The sequence below is a fragment of the Sminthopsis crassicaudata genome, chromosome 4 (genome assembly GCF_048593235.1).
Source record: "Sminthopsis crassicaudata isolate SCR6 chromosome 4, ASM4859323v1, whole genome shotgun sequence".
Lineage (NCBI taxonomy): Eukaryota > Metazoa > Chordata > Mammalia > Dasyuromorphia > Dasyuridae > Sminthopsis > Sminthopsis crassicaudata.
The window spans coordinates 283,529,666-283,554,491 of NC_133620.1; the positions used below are offsets into that span (position 1 = coordinate 283,529,666).

At 34.7% G+C, this 24,826-nt stretch overlaps 1 protein-coding gene across 6 annotated transcripts in view; it reads left to right on the forward strand.

The window, feature by feature from the left end:
- BTBD9 (BTB domain containing 9) overlaps window positions 1-24,826 on the forward strand; it is a 445,792-nt gene that overhangs the window by 333,193 nt on the left and 87,773 nt on the right. For all 6 annotated transcript variants that reach the window (XM_074311026.1, XM_074311030.1, XM_074311032.1 and 3 more), the window contains exon 9: window positions 3,995-4,102. In XM_074311026.1, the coding sequence (XP_074167127.1) occupies window positions 3,995-4,102 (108 nt within the window). The remainder of the gene's footprint in view (window positions 1-3,994; window positions 4,103-24,826) is intronic.

The window sequence follows — 24,826 nt, forward strand, 5'->3', positions numbered from 1 at the left end:
TGTAGTATATTTTATTCAATAAAAAATTCAGTAAACACCTTCTCTGTGCCAGGCACTGGGGATACAAATAAGAAAAAGATAGTCTCTATCCCTTAGGAGCTTACAATCTAATTGAGGAACCAATATACAAAAGGAAACCGAAAAGCTTTGTGCAAAAACAGTAACAAACATGATCCTAGCCTTATACAAAATGATGAGATCCATATTTGAGATATAGTATGTTGCTCTGATTGCTATACACCAATAAAAATAATGATTCCAGAATATTAGCATAAGGAAACATTCCTCAAAGTTGAAATTAGGTTTACGGTAATTAGACAAAGGAAAATAATACAATACCTATTGTCTTGGAGACTTGAAGATTTCCTTAATCCAAGAAGGAAATTTTAATTTTCATTTTTGAGGAGACATATGATGTCATTGGTATAAGGAATTTGCCTAAGGAGATTTCCTCTATTAGTGCATATTAGAGCCTCTAATGCCACTTAAAGTTGTAGAGAGTTGCTTAGGGTATTAAAAGTTTAAGTGGCTTATTAAACCACTTAAGTTAAGGTCACAAGGCCATTATGTGTCAGAAGCGGTCTGCCTTCAGCTCTTCATGATTCCAAGACCTGCTGTCTACCATACCATGGCTTCATCTAGTAAGCTAAAAATATGTAGCGAAAAATAAATTAACAGATTCATACCATTTCTGATTTGTAAGGAATTATCTAAAGCTTTGCTTGGAGTGGAAAAGACAATGGTAATTAACAGCATATACACACACCAAACCTAAAAAACCAAAAAACAGGAAAGGTACTACAATACTCTTTTGTTTAGACATTCACTGGTATCTCATGTCATAACCTCATATGGTGGTTATGATAGAGATAAATTAGGGTGTATTAAGGCAAATAGAGTTAAGTGACTTTCCAGGGTCACACAGCTAGTAAGTGCCTGAGACTGTATTTGAACATGTGTCTTCCCTACTTCAGGCCCAGTGCTTTATCTACTGATCTGTCTTCACAATCCTGGAGAAGGGTAAATTTCCAAAAAGGGAACAATATAGTTTGCAAACTACATACTAGTGAGTTTGATATCTATTTATGGAAAAGTTATAGAACATATTAAACTGATAGTTGGTGGATATCCAGAAAGAACAGAAGAAATGACAAAGAGCTGGTCTGGCTTTATGAGGAGCAAGTCTTGAGATAGAATTGTAAAACTAATAGATGAAGGTAATGATGTGAATATAGCTTAATCAAATAGATTCAGAACTATTTGGATGGCCAAAATCAGAGTAATTAATCATGGCTTGGTAGGAAGTCTTTGGGCCTATGCTGTTTATCTTCTTATCAATGTTTAGATTATATACTTATCAAAGTTGATAGAGAAAGCTAACATAGTAGAAAACAACTGGAATACAAAGGTATCCTGACAGGGAAGAGTATTGAGCTGAATTTAAATAGACCAAAATTCGATAAAAATAAGAACTAGTCTTACATTTAGATAAACAAAAATAATCAACTTCACAAGTATAACTTTGGGGAAAGCCTAGACATAGCAATTGTTCTGAAAAAGAACTGGTGGTTTTGATGGACTTTAAGCTTGATATGAATCAACAGTTTGTCCCCCCCCAAAAAAAAAAAAAAAGAAAATGAAAAAAAGTTTTCTTTGTGTTAAACAGGACAGTACTTCCATACCCTTATCAAACCTTACTTGAACAGTTGTATTAAGTTCTTAGGGTCTTGCTTAAAATATTGGTAATCTGGAGAACAAAAGAGAGCAAGTAGGTTGATATGAAAATTGGTTGAAATATCTGGACATGTTTTACTTGGAAAAGAGAAAACTCAGGGAAGAGATGATCACTGTCTTATAATGTTTGCAGGATGTCATATAGAGGAGATATTAGACATGTTCTATTTGACCTCAGAGGGCAAAACCATATGAATATCATTGGAGGTTAGGGAAAAGCAGATTTAAATTCAGTATCAGAAAATTCCCTGACAATTCCAGCTGTGCAAAAGCAGAATGGCATGTGAATATATGATTTGGGGAAATTTTTAAGGAGAAGGGAACAAACAGCAGAAGTGTTAAGATGGATAAATAGTGTCATGGAAACAAGAAATATGATCTTGGACAAACTTCAAGAAAGAGTGAACCTAGTGCACTGTGACATGACCAAATGACTGAATAAAGAGTCCATTAAGGAATGAGTTGAACTAGATGGTTTGCTGAAGTGACTCCAACTTTTAAATTATTGTGATACTATAATTTACAGAAAAGGAAAATGTAACCAGAGAAGGTAACGGATTTGCCATTCAAGGTCATAACTGTGCCAGGACTAAAAGAATAGAACTGAGGTCTTCTGACTTGGACAGTTCTCTTTCAATTACAGATTCATAATTGGCTATTAAGAAAAAACAAGATAGGGCAACTAGGTGGCGCAGTGGATAGAGCACTAGCTCTGAAGTCAGGAAGACCTGAGTTCAAATGTGGCCTCAGATACTTAACACTTCCTAGCTGTGTGATCCTGGGCAAGTCACTTAACCACAATTGCCTCAACCACATACAAAGAAAGAAAGAAAGAGAAACAAAGAAAGAAAGAAAGAAAAGAAAGAAGAGAAAGAAAGAAAGAAAGAAAGAAAGAAAGAAAGAAAGAAAGAAAGAAAGAAAGAAAGAAAGAAAGAAAGAAAAGAAAAGAAAACAAAAACAAAAGAGAAAAAACAAAAAGAAAAAACAAAAACAAATTCTGTCAAGAACCACTTTGCCTTTGAATAGGCTATTGTTTTGTTGGTTTAGTTTGGTTTCAAAAGTCAGATCCAGAACATTAGTTTGGGTAGAAATGTTGTCAGACCCAAAACAGTAGTTTGAATAGATTATAGTTCTCACTCTGAGTATCACTCTCAGTCTCAATATTCTTATCCGAAGAGGAATAGTGAGAGTCAAACAGTGCTTGATTTTTTTTTTTTTTAACTAAAGTCTATCTTTGGGATCATGTATACAATAAGACTCAAATTTAGGTAAAACTTTGTGGATGAAGAAATTTGGGGAGATCATGGTCATATCTTCCTAAATATCACAAAATAGAAGACAAGAGCCTATGATGACCAGTATTGGGCATTTTTTGTCTTTGTTTTTTAATCTCTAGACCATTTAAGTTTTCCACTCTGTGTATTTTGAATGAAGACCCAAGTATCACAGCAGACAGTCAGGTCTTTGTTTCATCCATATAGTCAGCTGGCTTATTACTTAGAGATGAGAGTTACAGAAAACAAACTGTGAGGCACCTGAGAATATGGCACTCCATCTGATCCTCTTTGCTGTTTGTTCTTGGAGTATCAATTTTTCCTTGGTAGATGGTTATAAGATTAATAGTGATGAGACCCATTTTCTCACATTGAACTATCTCTCTTCCTCCTTTATGCTTTTTTGGAAGTACTTTCTTTCCTTTTCCTCTTGTTTTTTATTCTCTAGGTATTTTGATATAGTGTAAGGTAGAATGAATCTCTGTATATGTGGCTGTCCTCCATGACTTAAAACCTTCTAAAGCAACCAGATCAGGTTTCATGAACATCTACTTGACTTTCTCTAAAGTATTTTTAAAAGTGTTATTGACTGGTTATGTTTTTGTGCCATAGTGATTTCCCAGTAACCCTCAACCCTGCCTTAGATCCCTGTATAATAATTATTAAAAAAAAAACAAACAAAAAAACCAGTAAGCAAAACCAGTTAATAAAATGACCATTTCTAGAAGCCTACAGAGCATGCTGTACCTATAGTGTACCACTTCTCTCTGGAAAGGATGGAAGTGTATTAAATCAACAACCAATTACACCTGAGTTTTGAGGTCTGTTAGTAGTTGGCTAGTTTTTTTTTTTTTTTTTTTTTTAAGTTACATTGTTGTAGTTGTATATATTGTTCTCATGGTTCTAGTTTCTTCATTCTGTCTCAGTTCATAGAATTCTTCTACTTTTTTTCTTTTCTAATATTTTCTGCTCTCCTCTCTGTTCAGGTTATTACTTTGGGACTGTGATGATCGAAGCTACAGCTACTACATTGAAGTTTCCACCAATCAACAGCAGTGGACCATGGTGGCAGACAAAACCAAACTGCCTTGCAAGTAAGTTATATTCTTTTAAAAATTCATCCAAAAGAAAATTACAGTCTCTTCTGTTTAATTAGACAGTTCCAATTATTGAACATTACTAGAATTAACAAATTTTAAAAGAATCTACTAGTTTGGCTTTTTTGGTTAAATATTTGTTTTATTAAGTCTTCTTATTTATAGGAATTTGCTATAATGGTGCTCATAACTTATGGAACTAATTCCAGGACCTTACTGTATTCTCATATTGATTCCTAGGTTAGCAAGGATCTTTACTGCCTTTAATTGTTCACATCATCTCTGTGCTTATTTAGGCCCTGTATCATCTTCTACATCCCAGAGCTATCCTGTAACTTAAGAGATCCCAAGGAGATACAAGCAGGTCTATAGAAAGCTACAGAAGCTAAATAAGAGACTTTTGATACCTATGACATCAGGGTTCCTCTTGCTAATTATAGCTGAACTTCTCATTGTAGATAGAGGTAATCGGAATTATTTTTACAAGTTTTGAATGGCTCAGTCTCTACTGCTTTAGAAAATTTTCCATACTTGAGTTGAATAGGCATGGTATACTTGGGAGGCTTTGAAAACTTTTCATTTATGAAACTGGAATTTTTCAAAGTACTAGATGCAGAATTCACCTAGAAGCAATCCTCAAAAACTCTTGAGTATTTATGTATATCTGTGGTAGGTACATATATAGATGAATCCATAATGATTTAGACAGCTTTTGTCACTGAAGTAATTGTGTGTAAATATCAATAAACTGTTTTGGGTAAGTGACCCTAGGCCTTGGGAGTTCTTAGCCTGGGATATGTGACCTTTTTTAAAAAAAATGTAGATAACTATATTTCAGTATCATTGCTTTCTTTTGTGATCCTATTTTATGCATTTATTCATTATTTAGAATCAAATTCTAAGAAAGAGGTGTCCCTAAACTTTACCAGATTAATCAAAGGATCCATGTCTTTCAAAAAAAAAAAAAAAAAGACTTTAAACTTAACTTTCCTGTCCTGGGGAAATGACCCCACCTGAGCATTCAGAAAGAAATTTCTCTTTTGTGTTACTAAATGTTTGATTTTATGAAGAGCACAAGGTATTGTTTTTTTTGTGGGAAGGACTTCTTATTCTGTAAATATTTAAGGAGAAAAAAAGAACACTTCTAATTCCAGGAATCTGGAGGCACTTCAAAGAAAAAAGTTATGCCTAAACTAGGCTTTGCAGAAAAGAAAGTTTCATTAAGTCAGAGATGAAATATTACTAGGAGTGGAGTTTGTGGCATCTAGGAGAAGATACTTCCAGTTATGTGAGATATTATGGTCACAGAGGTGCAAGAATAAATATGAGTAACATAAAGTTGTCCATTTTGAATCAAAGTATTTTTGTAGACCAAGCCTTAAAATCTTAACCACCAATTAACCTCCCATTTTTCTCAGTACATTTCTTGTTTAGCAAAACTGTATTATAGTCGCATTATTATAGTTTAAAGACATCTAGCTCTATTATAATAGCTTAAGGAAATCTGCTCACAGTTTCTATATATAGTTTCCTTTTCTATACCTCTGTAGTTGTTTCACAGGTGTGTACTAGATTTCAAACTTATCAAAGGCAGGGATCCACTCTTGCCTTTTTATCTTCTATTACAGGACTCTGCATATTATTTGAGTTCAGTAAGAGTTTGTACACTGAGTTAGAGCATATAATGTTTTTGCATTTGATTTAAATGAATTTGTTTTTCTATCTTGATTTGGAAATTAGCTCATTTATTAGATTGCCTGGCAGTAGTTCTGCATTATCATCATCTTTTTTTTCCTTCTTCATTTTTCCTTCCCTTAGTTGGTAGCTTTGAATAATTTGTTTTTAACTTTTGTTTTTTAGTACTTAGATGCTACAACAATAAGTGTTTTACAAATTAAATAATACATTAGAAGAACAAAAGAAGTAACAAAAAAGCAACTATTAACATAGTAAAAATCAATGGAACTAGAGCATAATGTTTTATGATTATAGATATAACCCGAATTCATCATGCTTCCGTTTTCTAGTTAGTTCCTGAGAAATGTGGTAGAAGATAAGTAAACTCTAACAGAAATTTTTATAGTTTAACAAAGATATTCTAAAGCAGACCTCAAGAGATCATCTGATTAGCTTCAAAAGTTGGAGGCTGTGCATTACTGAAAATAAAGTACATGCATTGTGATTTAAATGGAATTTTTTTAGGATCCCAAAAGATCATCTTGTCAATCTCCCTGCCTCTCTGAAGCATTGGACTGAGCCATATCCAACCAAAGTTTTCTTCTAGATTCTCCCCAAATAAAACATGAGTAAACTATGAAGCCTTAAACTGAATATAGCACTCCAGTAAAAGGTCTAATCAATGTCCAAATGCTGTAGCAAGTACAGGTTACACTATGCCAATATTCTAGAGTAGCGCCATATGCTAAATGGTTTACTTTTAGTTTCTTGAGAATGCATCCTTTCCCTTAACCTTCCACCCGTTTTCTTCCTTTTCTTTTTTGTTGTTGGAATTTCTCTAGGCAAATATGATAAATATTCTGCTTTTTCTGCCAAAGTATACTCTCTAACATTTGGCCACACTGATCTGTTTAATTTTTTACCTTTTTTTTTTTTTTGTCTTGGTCACATTTAACACCATGGTGTTCCATGGTGTTAGTGTTCTCATGAGAATAAGACTTTGAACACTGTATAAAATTTTTGGTTAAAGATAATAAAAAACCCTGTAAAATTCATTGTTAATTATTGTAATTTTTTAAAGTTATGGAATCTGAACCTATTATCTAGGACCACTGAGTACTGTACAATCTTTGTTTTAAACTTTTTCAGATTTCCTTCAAACCAAACTTATTAGTTCCATCCATTAAATTCACCATCCAAACTTCTCTATTTAAAAGGTTCTTTTTTTTAGCTCTTGATTTTGTTGATTTGTTAAAGATAGTTTGTTGCTGATTAAAGACAATTTAACTCTAAATTAAAAGAATTTTGTTGTTGATTTTTTAAAATTAATTTTATAATTATAACATTTTTTGACAGTACATATGCATAGGTAATCTGTTCCGAATTTTCCCCTCCTTCCCTCCACCCCCTCCCCTAGATGGCAGGCATTCCCATACATATTAAATATGTTATAGTGTATCCTAGGTACAGTATATATGTGCAGAACAGAATTTTGTTGTTGTTGTTGTTGTTGTTGCAAAGGAAGAATTGGATTCAGAAGGTAAAAATAACCTGGGGAGAAAAACAAAAAATGTTAACAGTTTACACTCATTTCCCAGTGTTTCTTCTCTGGGTATAGTTGATTCTGTCCATTATTGATCAATTGGAATTGGATTAGCTCTTCTCTATTTTGAAGATATCCACTTCCATCAGAATACATCCTCATTTAGTATTGTTGTTGAAGTGTATAATGATCTCCTAATTCTGCTCATTTCACTCAGCATCAGTTGATGTAAGTCTCTCCAAGCCTCTCTGTATTCATTCTGCTGGTCATTTCTTACAGAACAATAATATTCCATTACATTCATACACCATAACTTACCCCAACCATTCTCCAATTGATGGACATCCATTCATTTTCCAGTTTCTAGCCACTACATAAAGGGCTGCCACAAACGTTTTGGCACATACAAGTCCCTTTCCATTCTTTAGTATATCCTTGGGATATAAGCCCAGAAGTACCACTGCTGGATCAAAGGGTATGCACTGTTTGATAACGTTTTGGGCATAATTCCAAATTGCTCTCCAGAATGGTTGGATTCTTTCACAACTCCACCAACAATGTATCAGTGTCCCAGTTTTCCCACAGCCCCTCCAATATTCATCATTATTTGTTCCTGTCACCTTAGCCAATCTGACAGGTGTGTAGTGGTATCTCAGAGTTGTCTTAATTTGTATTTCTCTGATCAATAGTGATTTGGAACACTCATATGAGTGGAAATAGTTTCAATTTCATCATCTGAAAATTGTCTGTTCATATCCTTTGACCATTTATCAATTGGAGAATGGCTTTATTTCTTATAAATTAGAGTCAATTCTCTGTGTATTTTAGAGATGAGGCCTTTATCAGAACCTTTAACTATAAAAATGTTTTCCCAATTTGTTACTGCCCTTCCTTTTTTTAAATTTAAATTTTAATTTTTTATTAATTTTATAATTATAACATTTTTTGACAGAACATATGTATAGGTAATTTTTTACAACATTATCCCTTGTACTCCTTCTGTTCCGAATTTTTCCTCTCCTTCCCTCCACCCCCTCCCCTAGATGGCAGGCATTCCCATACATATTAAATATGTTATAGTATATCCTAGGTACAATATATATGTGCAGAACAGAATTTTGTTGTTGTTGTTGTTGTTGCAAAGGAAGAATTGGATTCGGAAGGTAAAAATAACCTGGGGAGAAAAACAAAAAGAAAATGCTAACAGTTTACACTCATTTCCCAGTGATCCTTCTCTGGGTGTAGCTGATTCTGTCCATCATTGATCAATTGGAATTGGATTTGTTACTTCCCTTCTAATCTTGTTTGCATTAGTTTTATTTGTACAAAAGCTTTTCAATTTGAGGTAATCAAAATTTTCTATTTTGTGATCAATAATGATCTCTAGTTCTCCTTTGGTCACAAATTCCTTCTTCTTCCACAAGTCTAAGAGGTAAACTATCCTATGTTCCTCTGATTTGTTTATGATCTCATTCTTTATGCCTAAATCATGGACCCATTTTGATTTTATCTTAGTATGTGGTATTAAGTGTGGATCCATGCCTAGTTTCTGCCATACTAATTTCCAGTTTACCCAGCAGTTTTTGTCAAATAATGAATTGTCATCCCAAAAGTTGGGATCTTTGGGTTTGTCAAACATTAGATTGCTATTTTTATTCACTATTTTGTCCTGTGAACCTAACCTATTCCACTGATCAACTAGTCTATATCTTAGCCAATACTAGATGGTTTTAGTGACTGCTGCTTTATAATATAGTTCTAGATCAGGTACAGGTAGGCCACCTTCATTTGATTTTTTTTTTTTTCATTAATTCCCTTGAAATTCTCAACCTTTTTTTCTTCCAAATGAATTTTTTTGTTATTTTTTCTAGGTCATTAAAATAGTTTCTTGGGAGCCTGATTGGTATAACACTAAATAAATAGATTAGTTTAGGGAGTATTGTCATCTTGATTATATTCATTCGGCCTATCCAATAGCACTTAATATTTTTCCAATTATTTAAATCTGACTTTACTTTTGTGGCAAGTGTTATGTAATTTTGCTCATATAATTAATTTCTGACTTTCCTTTGGTAGATATATTCCCAGACATTTTATACTATTGACAGCTATTTTGAATGGAATTTCTCTTTGTATCTCTTACTGTTGGATTGTGTTGGTAATGTATAAAAATGCTGAGGATTTATGTGGATTTATTTTGTGTCCTGCAACTTTGCTAAAGTTCTGAATTATTTCTAATAGCTTTTTAGCAGAGTCTTTGGGATTCTAAGTATATCATCATATCATCTGCAAAGAGTGATAGTTTGATTTCCTCATTTCCTACTTTAGATCCTTGAATCTCTTTCTCGACTCTTATTGCCGAGGCTAGCGTTTCTAGTACAATATTGAATAGTAATAGTAATAGTGGGCAACCTTGTTTCACTCCTGATCTTACTGGGAAAGGTTCCAGTTTATCGCCATTACATATGATGTTTACTGAAATTTTAAATTTATGCTCTTTATTATTTTAAGAAATAGTCCATTTATTCCTATACTCTCAAGTGTTTTTAGTAGGAATGGATGTTGGATTTTACCAAATGCTTTTTCTGCATCTATTGAGATGATCATATGGTTTTTGTTAATTTGGTTATTGATATAGTCAATTGTGCTAATAGTTTTCCTAATATTGAACCACCCTGCATTCCTGATATAAATCCCACTTGGTCATAGTGTATTATCCTGGGAATGATTTTCTGTTGTCTTTTTGCTAATATTTTATTTAAGATTTTAGCATCAATATTCATTACGGAGATTGGTCTATAATTTTCTTTCTCTGTTTTCAGCCTACCTGGTTTAGGTATCAGTGCCATGTCTGTGTCATAAAAGGAATTTGGTAGGACTCCTTCAATCCTTATTTTTTCAAATTGTTTATATAGCATTGGAGTTAGTTGTTCTTTAAATGTTTGGTAGAATTCACCTGTAAATCCATCTGGTCCTGGGGATTTTTTCTTAGGGAGTTGGTTAATAGCTTGTTCTATTTCTTTTTCTGAAATGGGATTATTTAGACTATTTACTTCTTCCTCTGTTAATCTGGGCAAGCTATATTTTTGAAGGTATTCTTCCATTTCATTTAAGTTATCAAATTTATTGGCATAAATTTGGGCAAAGTAGCTCCTAACTATTGTTCTAATTTCCCCTTCATTAGTGGTGAGTTCTCCCTTTTCATTTTTAAGACTAACAATTTGCTTTTCCTCTTACCTTTTTTAAATCAGATTTACTAAGGGTTTGTTTATTTTGTTAGTTTTTTCATAGAACCAACTCTTAGTTTTATTAATTAATTCAATAATTTTTTTACTTTCATTTTATTAATCTCACCTTTTATTTTTAGAATTTCAAGTTTCGTGTTTGTCTGGGGGTTTTTAATTTGTTCCTTTTCTAGCATTTTTAGTTGTAAGCCCAATTTGTTGACCCTCTCTTTCTCTATTTTATGCAAGTTGGCCTTTAGAGATACAAAACTTCCCCTTATTACTGGTTTGTCTGTATCCCACACATTTTGGTGTGATATCTCATTATTTTCTTGGGTGAAGTTATTAATTATGTCTATGATTTGCTGTTTCACCCAGTCATTCTTTAGTATGAGATTATTTAATTTCCAATTATTTTTTGGTCTATTTTCCCCTGGCTTTTTATTGAATGTAATTTTTATTGCATTTACTATTTCTGCCTTACTGCATTTGATTTTGAAGTTTTTATGTCCTAGTATATGATCAGTTTTTGTATAAATTCCATGTACTGCTGAGAAGAAAGTGTACTCTTTTCTGTCTCCATTCAGCTTTTGCCAAAGATCTATCATATCAAACTTTTCTAGTATTCTATTTACCTCTTTGACTTCTTTCTTATTTATTTTGTGGTTTGATTTATCTAATTCTGAGAGTACAAGGTTGAGATCTCCCACTATTATAGTTTTGCTTTCTATTTCTTCTTGCAGCCTTCTTAATTTCTCTTTTAAGAATTTAGATGCTGCACCACTTGGTGCATATATGTTTAATATTGATACGGCTTCATTATCTATGCTACCCTTTAGCAGGATATAATGCCCTTCCTTATCTCTTTTAATTAGATCAATTTTTGTTTTGCTTGATCTGAGATGAGGATGGCTACCCCTGCTTTTTTGGCTTTACCTGAAGCATAGTAGATTGTGCTCCACCCTTTTACCTTTATTCTGAATGTATCGCCCTGTTTCAGGTATGTTTCCTGTAAGCAACATATAGTAGTATTCTGGTTTTTAATCCAGTCTGTTAACTGCTTTGTCTTTATGGGGGAGTTTACCCCATTCACATTTATGGTTAGAATGACTTAATTCTATATTGCTTGCCATCCTGTTAACCCCTGCTAATGCTTTTCTCCTTTCCTTTCCTCTTACCCCCCTCCCTAGTATTAAACTTGTGAGCACCACTTGCTTTTCACAGCCCTCCCTTTTTCGTATCCCTCCCCCACTTTAAAGTTCCTCCCCCTATTTTATCCCTTTTCCTCACAATTTCTGTATTCCTTTCCCCTTAGCTTACTCCTTCCCTCCCACTTTTAAAATGAAGTGGAAGAGGTTTCACCATAAATCTAATATGTCTATTGATACACACTATGTTCATCCCCCTCCTTTTTTTCTCTCAGAGATAATGAGCTGTAATGTAGTACAACCACTTTACCTTTTTTTATGGTATAATTCCCTTTCCACCTCTAGTTTCTAGGTCAAATTATACATGTGTTCTTTATATATCTTTATGGCAGAAATATAGTTCTCAAGATTTCTTTTTACCTTTGTAGAAGTCTCTTGAGTTCTGTATTTGAAGATCAAACTTTTTGTGTAGATCTGGTTTTTTCATCAAGAATAGATGGAATTCATTTATTTCCTTAAATGTCCATCTTCTTCCCTGGAAAAGGATGCTCATTTTTGCTGGGTAAGTTATACTTGGCTACATACCAGGTTTCTTAGCTTTTCGGAATATCATATTCCAGGCCCTTCGTTCCTTTAATGTGGATGCTGATAGATCCTGAGTTATCCTTATTGTGGCTCCTCCATATATGAATTGATTTTTTCTAGCAGCTTCCAATTATTTTTTCCTTCGTTTGATGGTTCTTGAACTTGGCCACTATATTTCTTGGAGTTTTGATTTTAGGGTCCCTTTCAGTAGGTTATGGATGAATTTTTTCAGTGTTTATTTTACCCTCTCTTTCTAAAATGTCTGGACAGTTCTCTTTGATAATTTCCTGGAAAATAGTGTCCAGGCTCTTTTTTCCCCTCACATTTTTCAGGGAGTCCGATTATTCTCAAATTGTCTCTCCTGGATATGTGTAATTGTCCAATTGAGTTTTTAAGTGAGTTTTTTTTATTCTATGGAGTTTTTTTCCATTTCATCCATTTTATTTTTTAGAGAGCTGTTTTCTTTTTCCAACTCACTAATTTTATTTCTCAATAATTTGATCTCTTTATCCACTCTGGATGACTTCTCCAGACTCTCTTGCCAAGCTTCCCTTTCCTTTTCCCATTTCTCTTCTAGCTCTTATATGAGAGCCTTTTTGATTTCCTCTGTGAGAGTCTTGTGTATTGAGGAGCAGATCATATCCGCCTTAGGGGATTCCTCTGGAGACAGTCTGTTTTTAGTCTCCTCAGAGTTTGAAGTCTGCTCTCTATCCATACAGAAGCTGTCAATGGTTAGAGCCCTTTTAAATTTTTTGTTCATTTTGTCAGAGCAGGAATCGAAGAAAACAAATTGACAAGAGAAACAATTGGTCTGTTTGGGGGGGGATGGGGCTGGACAGTGTTACTGTGGGAGACAGCATCGAGGCACTAACAGGACAGCCATGGCTGTGCTGAGTCTGTCCTCTGAGGCTCTAAGAACTCGCTGAGTCTCCCTAGGTGGAGGTTGGGGGTGGCCGGGTCCTGAGAGACGCTAGCTTTCCTGGGTTTTATTCTTCACCTCCGGTGTTTACACCTTCTCTGCTGATCCTGGCTTGCTGCCAAGACGGAATATCCACAGTGGGGTAAGGGTCGTTCAGCAGAAACAGCAGAGATCTCACCCCTCCTCCCTTGGTCTGAGCTGTGTGAGCTGCCTGCCTCACTCTCCCCACTTGCCCTCAGTCTGCTACCAGTCTGTTCATCCCCTCCCCCGAGCAAACAGACCTTTTCTGGTGAATTTCAAGGATATCTTCTGTTGGTGATCATTTGTGGGTTTTTTTCCGATCAAGCATTAATTCTGAGGTTTGTCATGAAGTAAATCCTGAGAGAAAATGCGGAGCTCAAGCAGCTGTGAGCCTCCTTGCCGCCATCTTGGCCGGAAGTCCTTGTTGTTTATTTTTAAAAGACATTTGTCCTTGTCATTATTTGAGTAATATATACTGACAGTGGCATCATGTATATACCTTCTGCACTAAGTTAAAAAAACTGAAGTATTCAGTTGATCAAACAGCTTTAACTACTTCTTCCATCTATTGTATTCACCTAACAGCCAGCCACTCAAATCATGTTCTATATGTGCCCATTATGTTCAGAGTCCTGAGACCCTGATTATAATTGTATTATCTCCTTTGTTTTTGCCACAAACCTTTGCTTCAGTATTTTTAAGTTTATGTTGGGTTTATAGAGCTGCCCGATTTAATGGATTATACTTTTTCTTGGAGACACTAGTTACTTCATATTTCTATAGCATTCTGATTTTAGAAAGGTTCTTCTTATGTGATATATCATGATTCCCAGGAAAGGAAGGTATAGCTAGTTGACATGCTATTTGGTGTTAGGATCCTTACAAGGTGCTAAGTCAGTACTTAACAATTCTCTAGTTCAGAGTTCACACCTTTAAAAGAGTTCAAACTTTTAAAGGAGTTTACATCTTTAAAGGAGTTCACTCATTGATTCCTTAAGGAGCTCCCACAAGCTCATGGAGTACCCACAAGCCCATTCTCTGGGAGGATATACGGAGTGGGGTCAGTCAGTCTGATGTGTCAAGGAGAGAACTTCAGGGAAGCTCAAAGAGATTCAGAGACAAAGGATTCAGTGGATTCACAAGTCTAAAGGAAAAAAAAGCCTGCTCATGGACTTCCGGGAGATTCACATCTAGGATTGAATTCTGGGAAACCCACAATCCCACACTCTAGGAGATTCAGAGTCAAGATTTCATTCCCACGTCTACCTTTGTGCTGGCTGGAGGCTTTGGATTCAGAGGGAGCTAGAGACTGAAGCTGGCTGGAGACATTCTGACAGGAAAAGATTCAAGACTTTGAAGGACACAATATAGGATTTGGACTTTAACTCCTGGCTGCATTTTGGGATTAGTGAACTGAAACTAAAACTAAGGCTGCCTCCCCAGTAGCTCTCCAAGAAACCTGCTCCCAGAGAAAAGGATTTACAAAAAAGAAACGTACTCCCAGAGAACAATCGCAATTTAGAGACAACAGAATGTTACAATTTGGAAAAAGACTTCAAATAGAGTGTCGTCAGCATGATGAATGCATTTAAACTATATCACATGGCTAAGATCTTTCCTCTAAAATGTCATTCAGTTTGTCTTAGGTGGTTCAGACATTCTCTAGGGCTTTGAAACTTGGGCACTATCTTTCTTTTGGATTTAAGAACAAGGATTGAATTTTCTTGTTTTAAGCATTGCAGGAGCTGAGGACAGTGGGATAAGTTAAAGATTGAAAATGTAAATTTCTCAGTAAATTTCTTCAAAGTGCAGCAATATTGGAAAAGGAAACATTTAAACCCAAACAATTTACTTTGCCTACAGTTTTTTACATCATCTTTCTTTGCCATTCTCAGCTATAAAGTTAAGAAAGCCTCTTTCCAACTCCATTTCTTAGACTGATGCTTAGAATAACTAAGGTCTTAAGTTTGTAATATGAGGTCATTGCTGAGAATGTGTTCATGGGGCTGGAAAGTGAAATGGTCACTCATTTTACCTGATGATATTTAAAGAGATATTTTAATGGAACAAGGGCCTCTTTAACATTGATAACACTTTACCTAGATACCCAGAATTCCTTTTCAATGATATTTTAATTTTTAGAGTAAGATTATAGTTTTATATTGCCAAATAGTATACTGAAGAATCATTTTCTTTTCAGAACCTGCAGTAAAAGCCAAGCTCTCCCTCTTACTAACTGCATGCAAGAAGAAGAATTGGGAGGTGTAGCGCATGAGGGGTAGTTATTTATGAAATTTGAAGAGACTGCTTTCTCACTGTTATCTGGAAATGGGAGCCAATTAATATACTCCGGTTGTGTAATTGTCACTTTTAAAATGCTGGATGGAGGTTCTGTTTTTCTCTTCAGATTTAATTCCGTTTTTCTCTACACGATATGACAGTAATGAAAAAACTAGTCATGTTCTTTTCTTTTATTAAAAGGGGAGAAATGGGCAAACATTTGTGATGTTTGCCAGAGTTTTAGGACTTGAAGAATAAAGAACCATGTACTTGTTAGAAAAATATGCTGACAACAAATCCAGAAATTCAGAAGAAAAATATAAAGCATTGGTCTGGTAATAGTCAGGTTTCCAAGTTAATAATAAAATAATGCTCCATCAAAACTACTGAGTCTGCCTTCTAAAAGCCAAATTTATTCCTGAGCCCTATTTGTAGTCATTTTCTTGTTTTTTATTACATTATACCACTTGGCCATTGTTAACTTGACTAGGTTTGAAGGCACTAGATATGTAGTTTATTTAAAATATGGCCTTCCTAAAGCTCCTCTCTTCTCTAGTCGCATCTGAATGTTCAGAATAGATTTTTCTTTTTTGTGCTTAAAGATTGTCAGATTTTTTCAATATATTAATCAATTTTTGTATAAATCATTGTAATTAAAAAAGAATATGAAGTATGACTAAACTGCGCAGGCTTCTGAGAATGAGTTTTTAGCCCAACAAGTTGACAGAAAGTTTTGGAAGCAGAGGATCTAGGTTTTCTTCACAAAAGTTGCTATCAAACTTGAGATAAAAAAATCAAATAGACTTTTAGTCAGATAGAATACTAATGGACTCTCAGTTCTTATTGAAGCACGTTTTCTTCCTCTTTATTTTTCTTGCTTTTTTTTTTTTTTAATGTAGCATGATGGTTTCAAATTATGTTTCTTGTTTCTCCAGATGTATAATGAATACTATATTTTTTGCTTTCTCAATGAGTGGGTAAAGAGAGAGGGGGAGGGTCAGCTAGGTGGTACAGTAGATAGAACACCCAGCCCTGAAATCAGGAGGATCTGAGTTCAAATCTAGCCTCAGACACTTAACACTTCCTAGCTGTGTGACCTTGGACAATTTACCTAACCCCAATTGCCTCAGCAAAAAAGAGAAAGAGAGAATTTGGAATTGAAAATAAAAAATTTTAATTAAAAAAATAATAAAAGGTCATATATAAGACAATTATCAGAAAGAGTATAGTACTATAATGGAGGGGCAAAGTATAATGAGCAATGACAGTTGACCTATTTATTCTGTGTCCTTGCCTATGAATCACCTCAAATACTGTCATAGATTACCATTACAGCATCTGCAATATCTACAGGATGTTACATTGTATCTAGCCTATTAGCTGTACCCTATTCATTGTCCAAAAAAAATGACCTTAATAATGTTAATAAATGGTTGACTTTACATTATCCAGTCCTATTATCTAGTTTGTTGAGTTTCTAAACCTCTTTCTTCCCTCTTCCTTCTTTATGCTTGCCATTTAAAAAAAAAATACCACCATATTCATCAGGTCATTTTCCTGCCCAAAAGGGAAGGAAGTAAAATTCAGATCTTCAGTTTTTCCCTTGCCAACAATTCTAGTAAAAACAAAGGAGTTTGTTGGGAAGCTGAAATGATTTTTCAGAATTTGAATTATCTGTGGATTTAAAATTTTTATAATCTTTCTGGCACCTGTCAGCATGAGTATTATGGAGTTATATAAGTAATATATTTTTTCTGAGTTCCAAGAAAAGATTTTTAAAAGCATATTTTCCCCAAAATTTACATTATCTTTTTCTTATTTGTTTTAAACAAAGTATAAGCAAATTTTACTTTAGTATTATAAATTATGCACTGAAAATCAGTAATAAACTAGGTTTTATAGTATAGGTTCAAAGTGGTGATCGTCTGGAATTGCATATGTTTACCAATGCTTTTGAGAAAGTAGTTGGACATTTCCAACTAACATACCTTTCACTTCTTTACCTAGATTCATAAAATAGTAGTCTTACAAAGATCTCTGTTAAACTGTAAGAATTAGAAAACACTGGGGTTTTTTTTTTTACAGAGGTTTGGAATCCTTTGTATAAGTTATATATAATAACTATATAAGTTATATAATTTAGATGGGTTTTTTCATTCTCACAACTTCAGACCAACCCAGAGGATGATGATCTTTTTCTCTAGTAAAGGAAATTTGGGCCTCAACTTTCCACATGAAGAAAAAAATAGAGAGGTATATTATTTGGTCTCTAAAATTATTTCTTCTTTTAACATTCCTAGATTGCTAGTTATTCTAAAATGGGCATTACTTGTATATATTAGAATCCTCCAGAGAATTGTATCACTGAGTGATGAATTGTTAAAAGATACATATTCTTTTCTCTGAAATACAGTAGTAAGGAGGAGGAAACTCAGGGTATCTTTCTTTTAAATATCTTTTTATCTTGGATATATTTTTTCTTAAGAAAATCACAACCAACATTGCAGAATTCTAAGCTTGTGAAAATGCAATATCATAACCTCTGTCTAGTTTAAGGTGCTTTTAATAGGTTAACCTTTGTGGCCTCAGAAGCCACATATGTATAGATACATTGCTCCATGAGAGCAGGGGACATATCTTGTATAGTTTTCAAAAGTGGTTACAAATCATGGGGGCTCAAAGAATGTAAACCAATTTCTTAAGAAGAAATGTTATGTACTATGCATATGTAACCACATTAATTCATTTTTACACTTCTTGTTAGATTTTCATATTTGTTTTCACATTTGCATTAAGGTATTCTTAATGTTAATGCTATTTAACTCTCTGGGTTTGTTAGAAGATAAAGGGTGGCTGTTAGGATTACAAGGTGATAACTCAGGTTGTCTAAACAATTCTCTAGCTCAGTTCACACCTTTAAAAGGAGTTTACACCTTTAGACTTCTGAAAAGGAGTTTATATATTTAAAGGGGTTTACACCTTTAAAAGGAGCAAGTTCGTTGGTTGTAGGAGTTCTCACAAGCCCAATCTCTGCTAGGCTGAAAGAGGAGGGCAGTCGGGCAAGGAGTCAGTCTAGACTGGGACATTGAATTGAGAACAAGACTTCCTGGGAGAACTTCAGGGAAGCTCAAGGAGATTCAGAACCTGGATTCAGGAAGAAGAGGATTCAAGATTCTACCTTTGCTCTGACTGGAGGCTCCAGAAGCCTCCCAAGAAACCTGATCACAGAGAAAAGATTATACAGAAAAGAAACCTCCTCCCAGAGAAGGATTACAACTAGAGACGACAGGACCTTTACAGGTGGCAATGCACAGATTGCTCTAAGGCCTTCTGATCATGGGTAGAAAACTACCTGTTATTCTTACTTTTCTTACTTTGTCTCATCTTTTTTTTTTTTTTTTCCCTTATTAAAATTATCACTTGGTTAGAGTATAATATGTAACAGTTGATGTCTCTTCCCAGAAAGCATGGTTTATGAAATATTACTCTGAACTGGTTCCAAAATTGTTATGGTGGAGGGACCTTTTCTCCCAATAGTCCACTAACAAGATATCTTTAAATTGTATCAGTCTTCCTACTCTGGATTCTAGGAGCTGAAGTAGAGTAAATTAAATGCTCGAGTTTTTATAGGAATACCACAAATTAGGAGATATTAGAAGATAACTATATCTGCCATGCAGCTTCTCTCATTCCTAAATTCCCAACTTTAATATTCAGTAACATATTAGGGGTTTGTGTTAGGAATTTGTTTTATCATGTCCCCATAACTGGGGACAGTTCAGAACTGAATAATCCATTCTCCTGTATAAATAAGAAAGAGCTAATAGAAAATTACAGTCTGGTGACTAATTCTTTGCCTTAAAGCAAAACTCTCTCACAACATTAAAGTTCTTTCCTTCTTCCTCCACTACTTTTCCTACTTCAAAACAGAATTGTTCTTCTGTCAGTAATTCCTGTATACCTCTCCTCCCTTAGCAATATCCTTCTCTGTCATTTCATTGTTCTTATGAAGATGATAGGTATATCTATCTCTTACAGCAGAAAGGATGTCCGGTTATAACTCTGATCTTCCCCAGGTAGTTTATAAGCTTACTAAAACATATCTGTCCACACATGCAAGTCGTGCTTTCCAAAAGCTTTATCTTTCCTAACACTAACTATGGCTCTTTCTAGATGGAGCACAAATTGTATCTTAACACAAATCTGAACTAGAGCCACTTTGAGTAAATTAGTTAGAAAAAACAATTTATGAAAACATTTAAAAACCAGATGTTTCATGTGAATGGAGTTGATGTTAATGGATGATTGAATGCTGTTCATTCTTCCATATATTCCAAAGGATGTTGAGTATCCCTTTGAGGTTAGGAGTGCTTCATGGACCTAGTGGTATTTCAGCCAGCATTCAGCAAATCCAGTTCTTTTTTTTCCCTTTTTGTGTTTGGAACAATACACCCTGTATTTTGGTATACTCCTGTGGCAATACTCTGGCTGCCCTCTCTGATAATAAGATAAGTGTGATGTTCAGTTTGTAATGAACACTTGAAGTTTCTATAAACTGTGTAATACTATATGACTAACAGTAATTTTCCACTTATCCTTGATTATAGAAGATTTTTTACTTGGTGTTTAATGGTAGCACAAAATGTTTTTTTCAGTCAGTATTTTCAAAGAATTAGGGTTTTTGCAAGACAGATTATTAAGTTGTTTCCAATATTCCAAAATATTGAATGTCTAATATTGCCTTAAAAATCAGTCTTCTGGCCGTGCTTTTCCTTTAGGGATTAGGATCTTGAAACTTAGCCAATAGCTTGAATAATAAAGCTACCAGATTTTAAGTTACTGTTTTAAATTTCATATAAGAGATTATTATTTTAAATATAAAATGAACTCATCCTGTGGAAGACTAGCATGGAAGAAAGATGCTGCTGCACTGGTGTAGTCTCTCATTTGCCCCAAGTGAATAAGGCCAAGAAGGATTATTGTTTTGATTTTTTAAAACGTTGATTTTAAAATGTGGATAAAAGCTATCTATATGACCATCTTCCCTATATTCTTCCATCTTTTTTTTTTTTTTAATGTAGTGTATTTTATATAATAAATCCCAGGTGGTTTCTTGTTAAGCTTCCTTCCCTCTTTATCAGTGCATGCTCCAAATTATCTATTCATCCATTTCTATATTCCTTCTGGTAGCCTATTTATGCCTATCAGAACCATTGAGCAAGGTCAGCAGCTACCTACCCACAGTGTTGATTTTATGATACCAGAAGATGTCTTGTAAATCATCATGATGTACTTTCATTACCATTATTACTGTTGATTATCTGCCACAGACTTGGCCTTCCTTCCTGCCATTATAGTTTGAGGATATGTTTCATACCTATTAAGACTTTGTCAGAGGTAAAGGATAAGGCAGAGCCAAGATGATGTGAAGCAAAGGGCAGGACACAAATGAACTATCTCAATATTCCACTCCAACTTTATTGTAATTACTCAAATAAAATTTTGGAGTAACCGAGCTCCCGAGAGAGAGTGAAACAGAGACATTTTTCCAGCCTAAGATAACTTTGGAGGTCCACAGGAGAGGTCTAACACCAGAGTGAATATATGGCTAAAGTATGTTCAGAGTACCAGCAGTGGGCCTTGGAGGCAGCTTCAGGAACTTATAGACTAGTGACAGTAAGGGGCTTGGACTATTGCTCAGAAAAAGATTAAAGGGCACTTGTTGCTAGCACTAGGTATAGTCAAAACTGATTAACAATTCCATTTCCTTTAACTTGCTCTGGGGCACAGTTTCAGGTTGAAGAGAAGTGCTCTAGCACTTACAGCTACAGTAAATCAAGAGGAGAACTAATACTCAAGGCTACAAGGGAATAGGATCTCTTCCTGGACAAAAATCAGATCTCAGACCAAGAGAACTGTCATCACATCTCTCCCAGGATAACACCATCTGAGAAGCACTGAAAACTTGCAGACCCTCAGAACTACTGAAAACAATATTATAAAAATAGCTTGAAGCTTGCCACATTGCCTCTCCAATCCTAGATAAGTAGGCTCCAACTTTAATATAAAATTCAAAGTCAAGAAATAGGATAGAAAATTGAGCAAACAATTAAAAAACAAAAGAACTTGACCATAAAAATCTACTATAGTGGCAGGGAATACCAAGATATAAATGTAGAAGACAAAACACTAATAGGCATAGCTTCAAAGAAAAATGCTAATCAGACTCAAGATCAGGAAGAATTTCTGCAAGAGTTAAAGAGAGGTAAGAGTGGTAGAGGAAAAATTAGGAAAAGAAATGAGTGATGCAAGAATATTATGAAAAGAAAATTGAATTAAAAGATGGTTAAAAATGCCCCCCCCAAATTGGAGAAAATACTTTGAAAAAACAGAATTGACCTAATTCTAAAAGAGGCCCAAAAATTCACTGAAGAAAATAAGTTCTTAAAAATTAGAATTGGGTAAGTAGAAGAAGCTAATAAGACTATGAGACTTCAGGAAACAATAAAATAAAGTCAAAAGAATGGGAGGAAATAGAAGAAAATATGAGACATCTTAACTGACTCCCAGGATAGCCAAATTTGAGAGGCCATATGTCAAAGAGAAAATATTGCAAATAGCCAGAAAGAAACAATTCAAATATCATGTTGCTAAAGTCATTATCACACAGGATTTAGTAGCTTCTGTGTTAAAGGAGCAGAGGATTTGGAATATGATATTCTAGAGGACAAAGGAGCCAGGATTACAATCAGAAATAACCTAACCAGCAAAAGTGAACATGCTCTTTCAGAGGAGAAAATGTGTACTTCATGAAGTAGAATACTTTCAAGCACTTGTAGATGAAAAGACCAAAGCTGAATAGAAAATTTGACTTTCCAACAGAAGTCTCTAGAGACGCATTAAAAAGTTAACATGGAAGAACAATCCATAGACTTTCAATGTGATAAACTGTTACATTCCTATTTGGGAAAAGGATACATGTAACTCGTATGAGCTTTTTCATTGTCATATCAGTTAGAAGAAATCTACAGAGAGCTTGGGATAAGAGGTAAGAAAGATTGATGCATAGGGAGAAAAGAAAGCTAGAATGAGAAAAAAATTATTATATAAGAGGCATGCAAGGAAGAGCTTTTATAGTGGAGGGTTAAAAGGAGTAATTGGCAGGCAGTGCTTGACCTTCACTCTCATTGCAGTTGATTCAAGGGAGAAAAGAAAAAAAAAAAGTGCACATGTGTATATATACACACACATGTACACACATATCTATTATATGCATACATAAATATATACTTGTGCATATACATGCACACATATGCTCAGTTGGGCATAAAATATTTATTTTATTTGATAGGGAAATATGTAAGGAGGGGTGCTAAAAGAGAGGCATTGGTCAGAAGCAAAATGGATTTTTGAGAAGGGACAGGATAAAAAGAGAGAGAGGGACAAAAAGAAGAAAATAGGATAAAAGTAATTATATAATAATAATTGGGAATGGGAATGGGATGAGCTAACCCATAAAAAGGAGGCAGACAACAGAATAGATTAGAAACCAAAATTCAGCAGTTGTTGGATACAAAAAGATACATCTTAAAACAGAAAGATCATCATACAGAATTAAAGTATTGGAGCAGAATATATTAAGCTTTAATTGAAGTAAAAAAAAGGTGGGGATAGTAATCATGATCTCAAACAAAAACTAATTAAGAGAGATAATTAGGGAAACATTTTTCCTAAAAGGCCACCAATATATGTTATACATGTTAAATATATGTTAGATCTAATATATGTAAACATATTTGTACAATTATCTTGTTGCACAAGAAAGATCAGATCAAAAAGAAAAGAAAATGAATAAGAAAACAAAATGCAAACGAAAAATGTTGTTATGATCCACACTCAGTTCCCACAGTCTTCTCTCAGAATGTAAATTGCTCTCTTCATCATGAAATCATTGAAACTGGCTTCAATCATAGAGAAAGGCATGTTACAACAATTCTAAGATACCATCTTTTACTTATCGAAATGATGAATGCCAGAAGGGATTAGGGAAAATAGATAGAATAATGAACTGTTGTTAGAGCAATGGATTGAGCCAACCATTCAGAAGAATCTGAAACTATACTTAGTGGTGTTTTCTTTTTTTTGGGGGGGGGGTATGGGAGAGGAAGGAAATGGCAAGACCTATATGAACTGATGCAGAGTGAAGTGAAAGCCAGGATATGATTATGCAAAGTAATAGGAATATGACATATTTAGTCTCTTTCTTTCCTATATTCTTTTCTCTGTTTTTTTTCCATGACTTGTCTTGAGATCTTCATCCAGATCCCTCCCAGGAATGTCCAAGGTTCTATCCTGAACCCTCTTTTCCTTCTGTACTACTTCACTTGGTGATCTCATCTTTTTTGTGGTTTCAGTTATCATCTCTATTCAGATAATTCTGTTATCACCTCCAGTGAAATCTCCAGTTTCTTCTTAAACATCTTGAATGGAACATCTTAAATTCAACATATCCAAAACTGAATTCATTCTCCTTTTCCTAACAACTCTCCCCGTCTCCCAGACTCTCTTATTTCTTTCAGGGAGCCCAATCTTTCCCATTTACTCAGGCTCACAACCATGTTCACACTCTCCCTCAATACTTCTTTTCTTCTCTGGCATTGCCACTACTCTAGTGCAAGACCATCTCACCTCACACCTGGACCATTGCAATAGTCTGCTGGTGGGTCTTCCGTCTCAAGTCTTCCCCTTCCAGCCTGTCCTTCATTCAGCCACAAAGTGATTTTTCTTAAAGCACAGATCTTGTCATCTCATACCTCTCCTCCCCACCCAAAATCAGTAAACTCCAGTGACTGCCTAATATCTCCAGGATCAAATACAGATTTCTGTTTGACATTCAAATTCCTTCATAACTTAGCCCCTTTCTACTTTCCAAAATTCTCATACCTTATTTCTTCAACATATACTTTTTGATCTAGGGACACTGGCCTTGTTTCTATTCCATAAATGACACAAACTATAGCTCTGGGCATCTTCTTTGGTTGTCCCCTCTGCCTGGAATGTTCTCCTTTCTCTGCTCCAACTACTGGCCTCCTTGGTTTCCTTCAAATCCCACCTTCTACAGGAAACCTTCCTCAACCCCTTTTTCTACTAGTGCCTTCTCTCTGTTAATTACTTCCTGTATGTTTTGATTACAGTTGGCTATGTATGTATTTGTTTGCATGTTATTTTTCCTGTTAGATTGTAAGCTTTTTGAGGTTAGGGGCTGTCTTTTGTTTGTTTCCCCAGCATTTGGCATGGTGCCTTACATAAAGTAAGCACTTTACA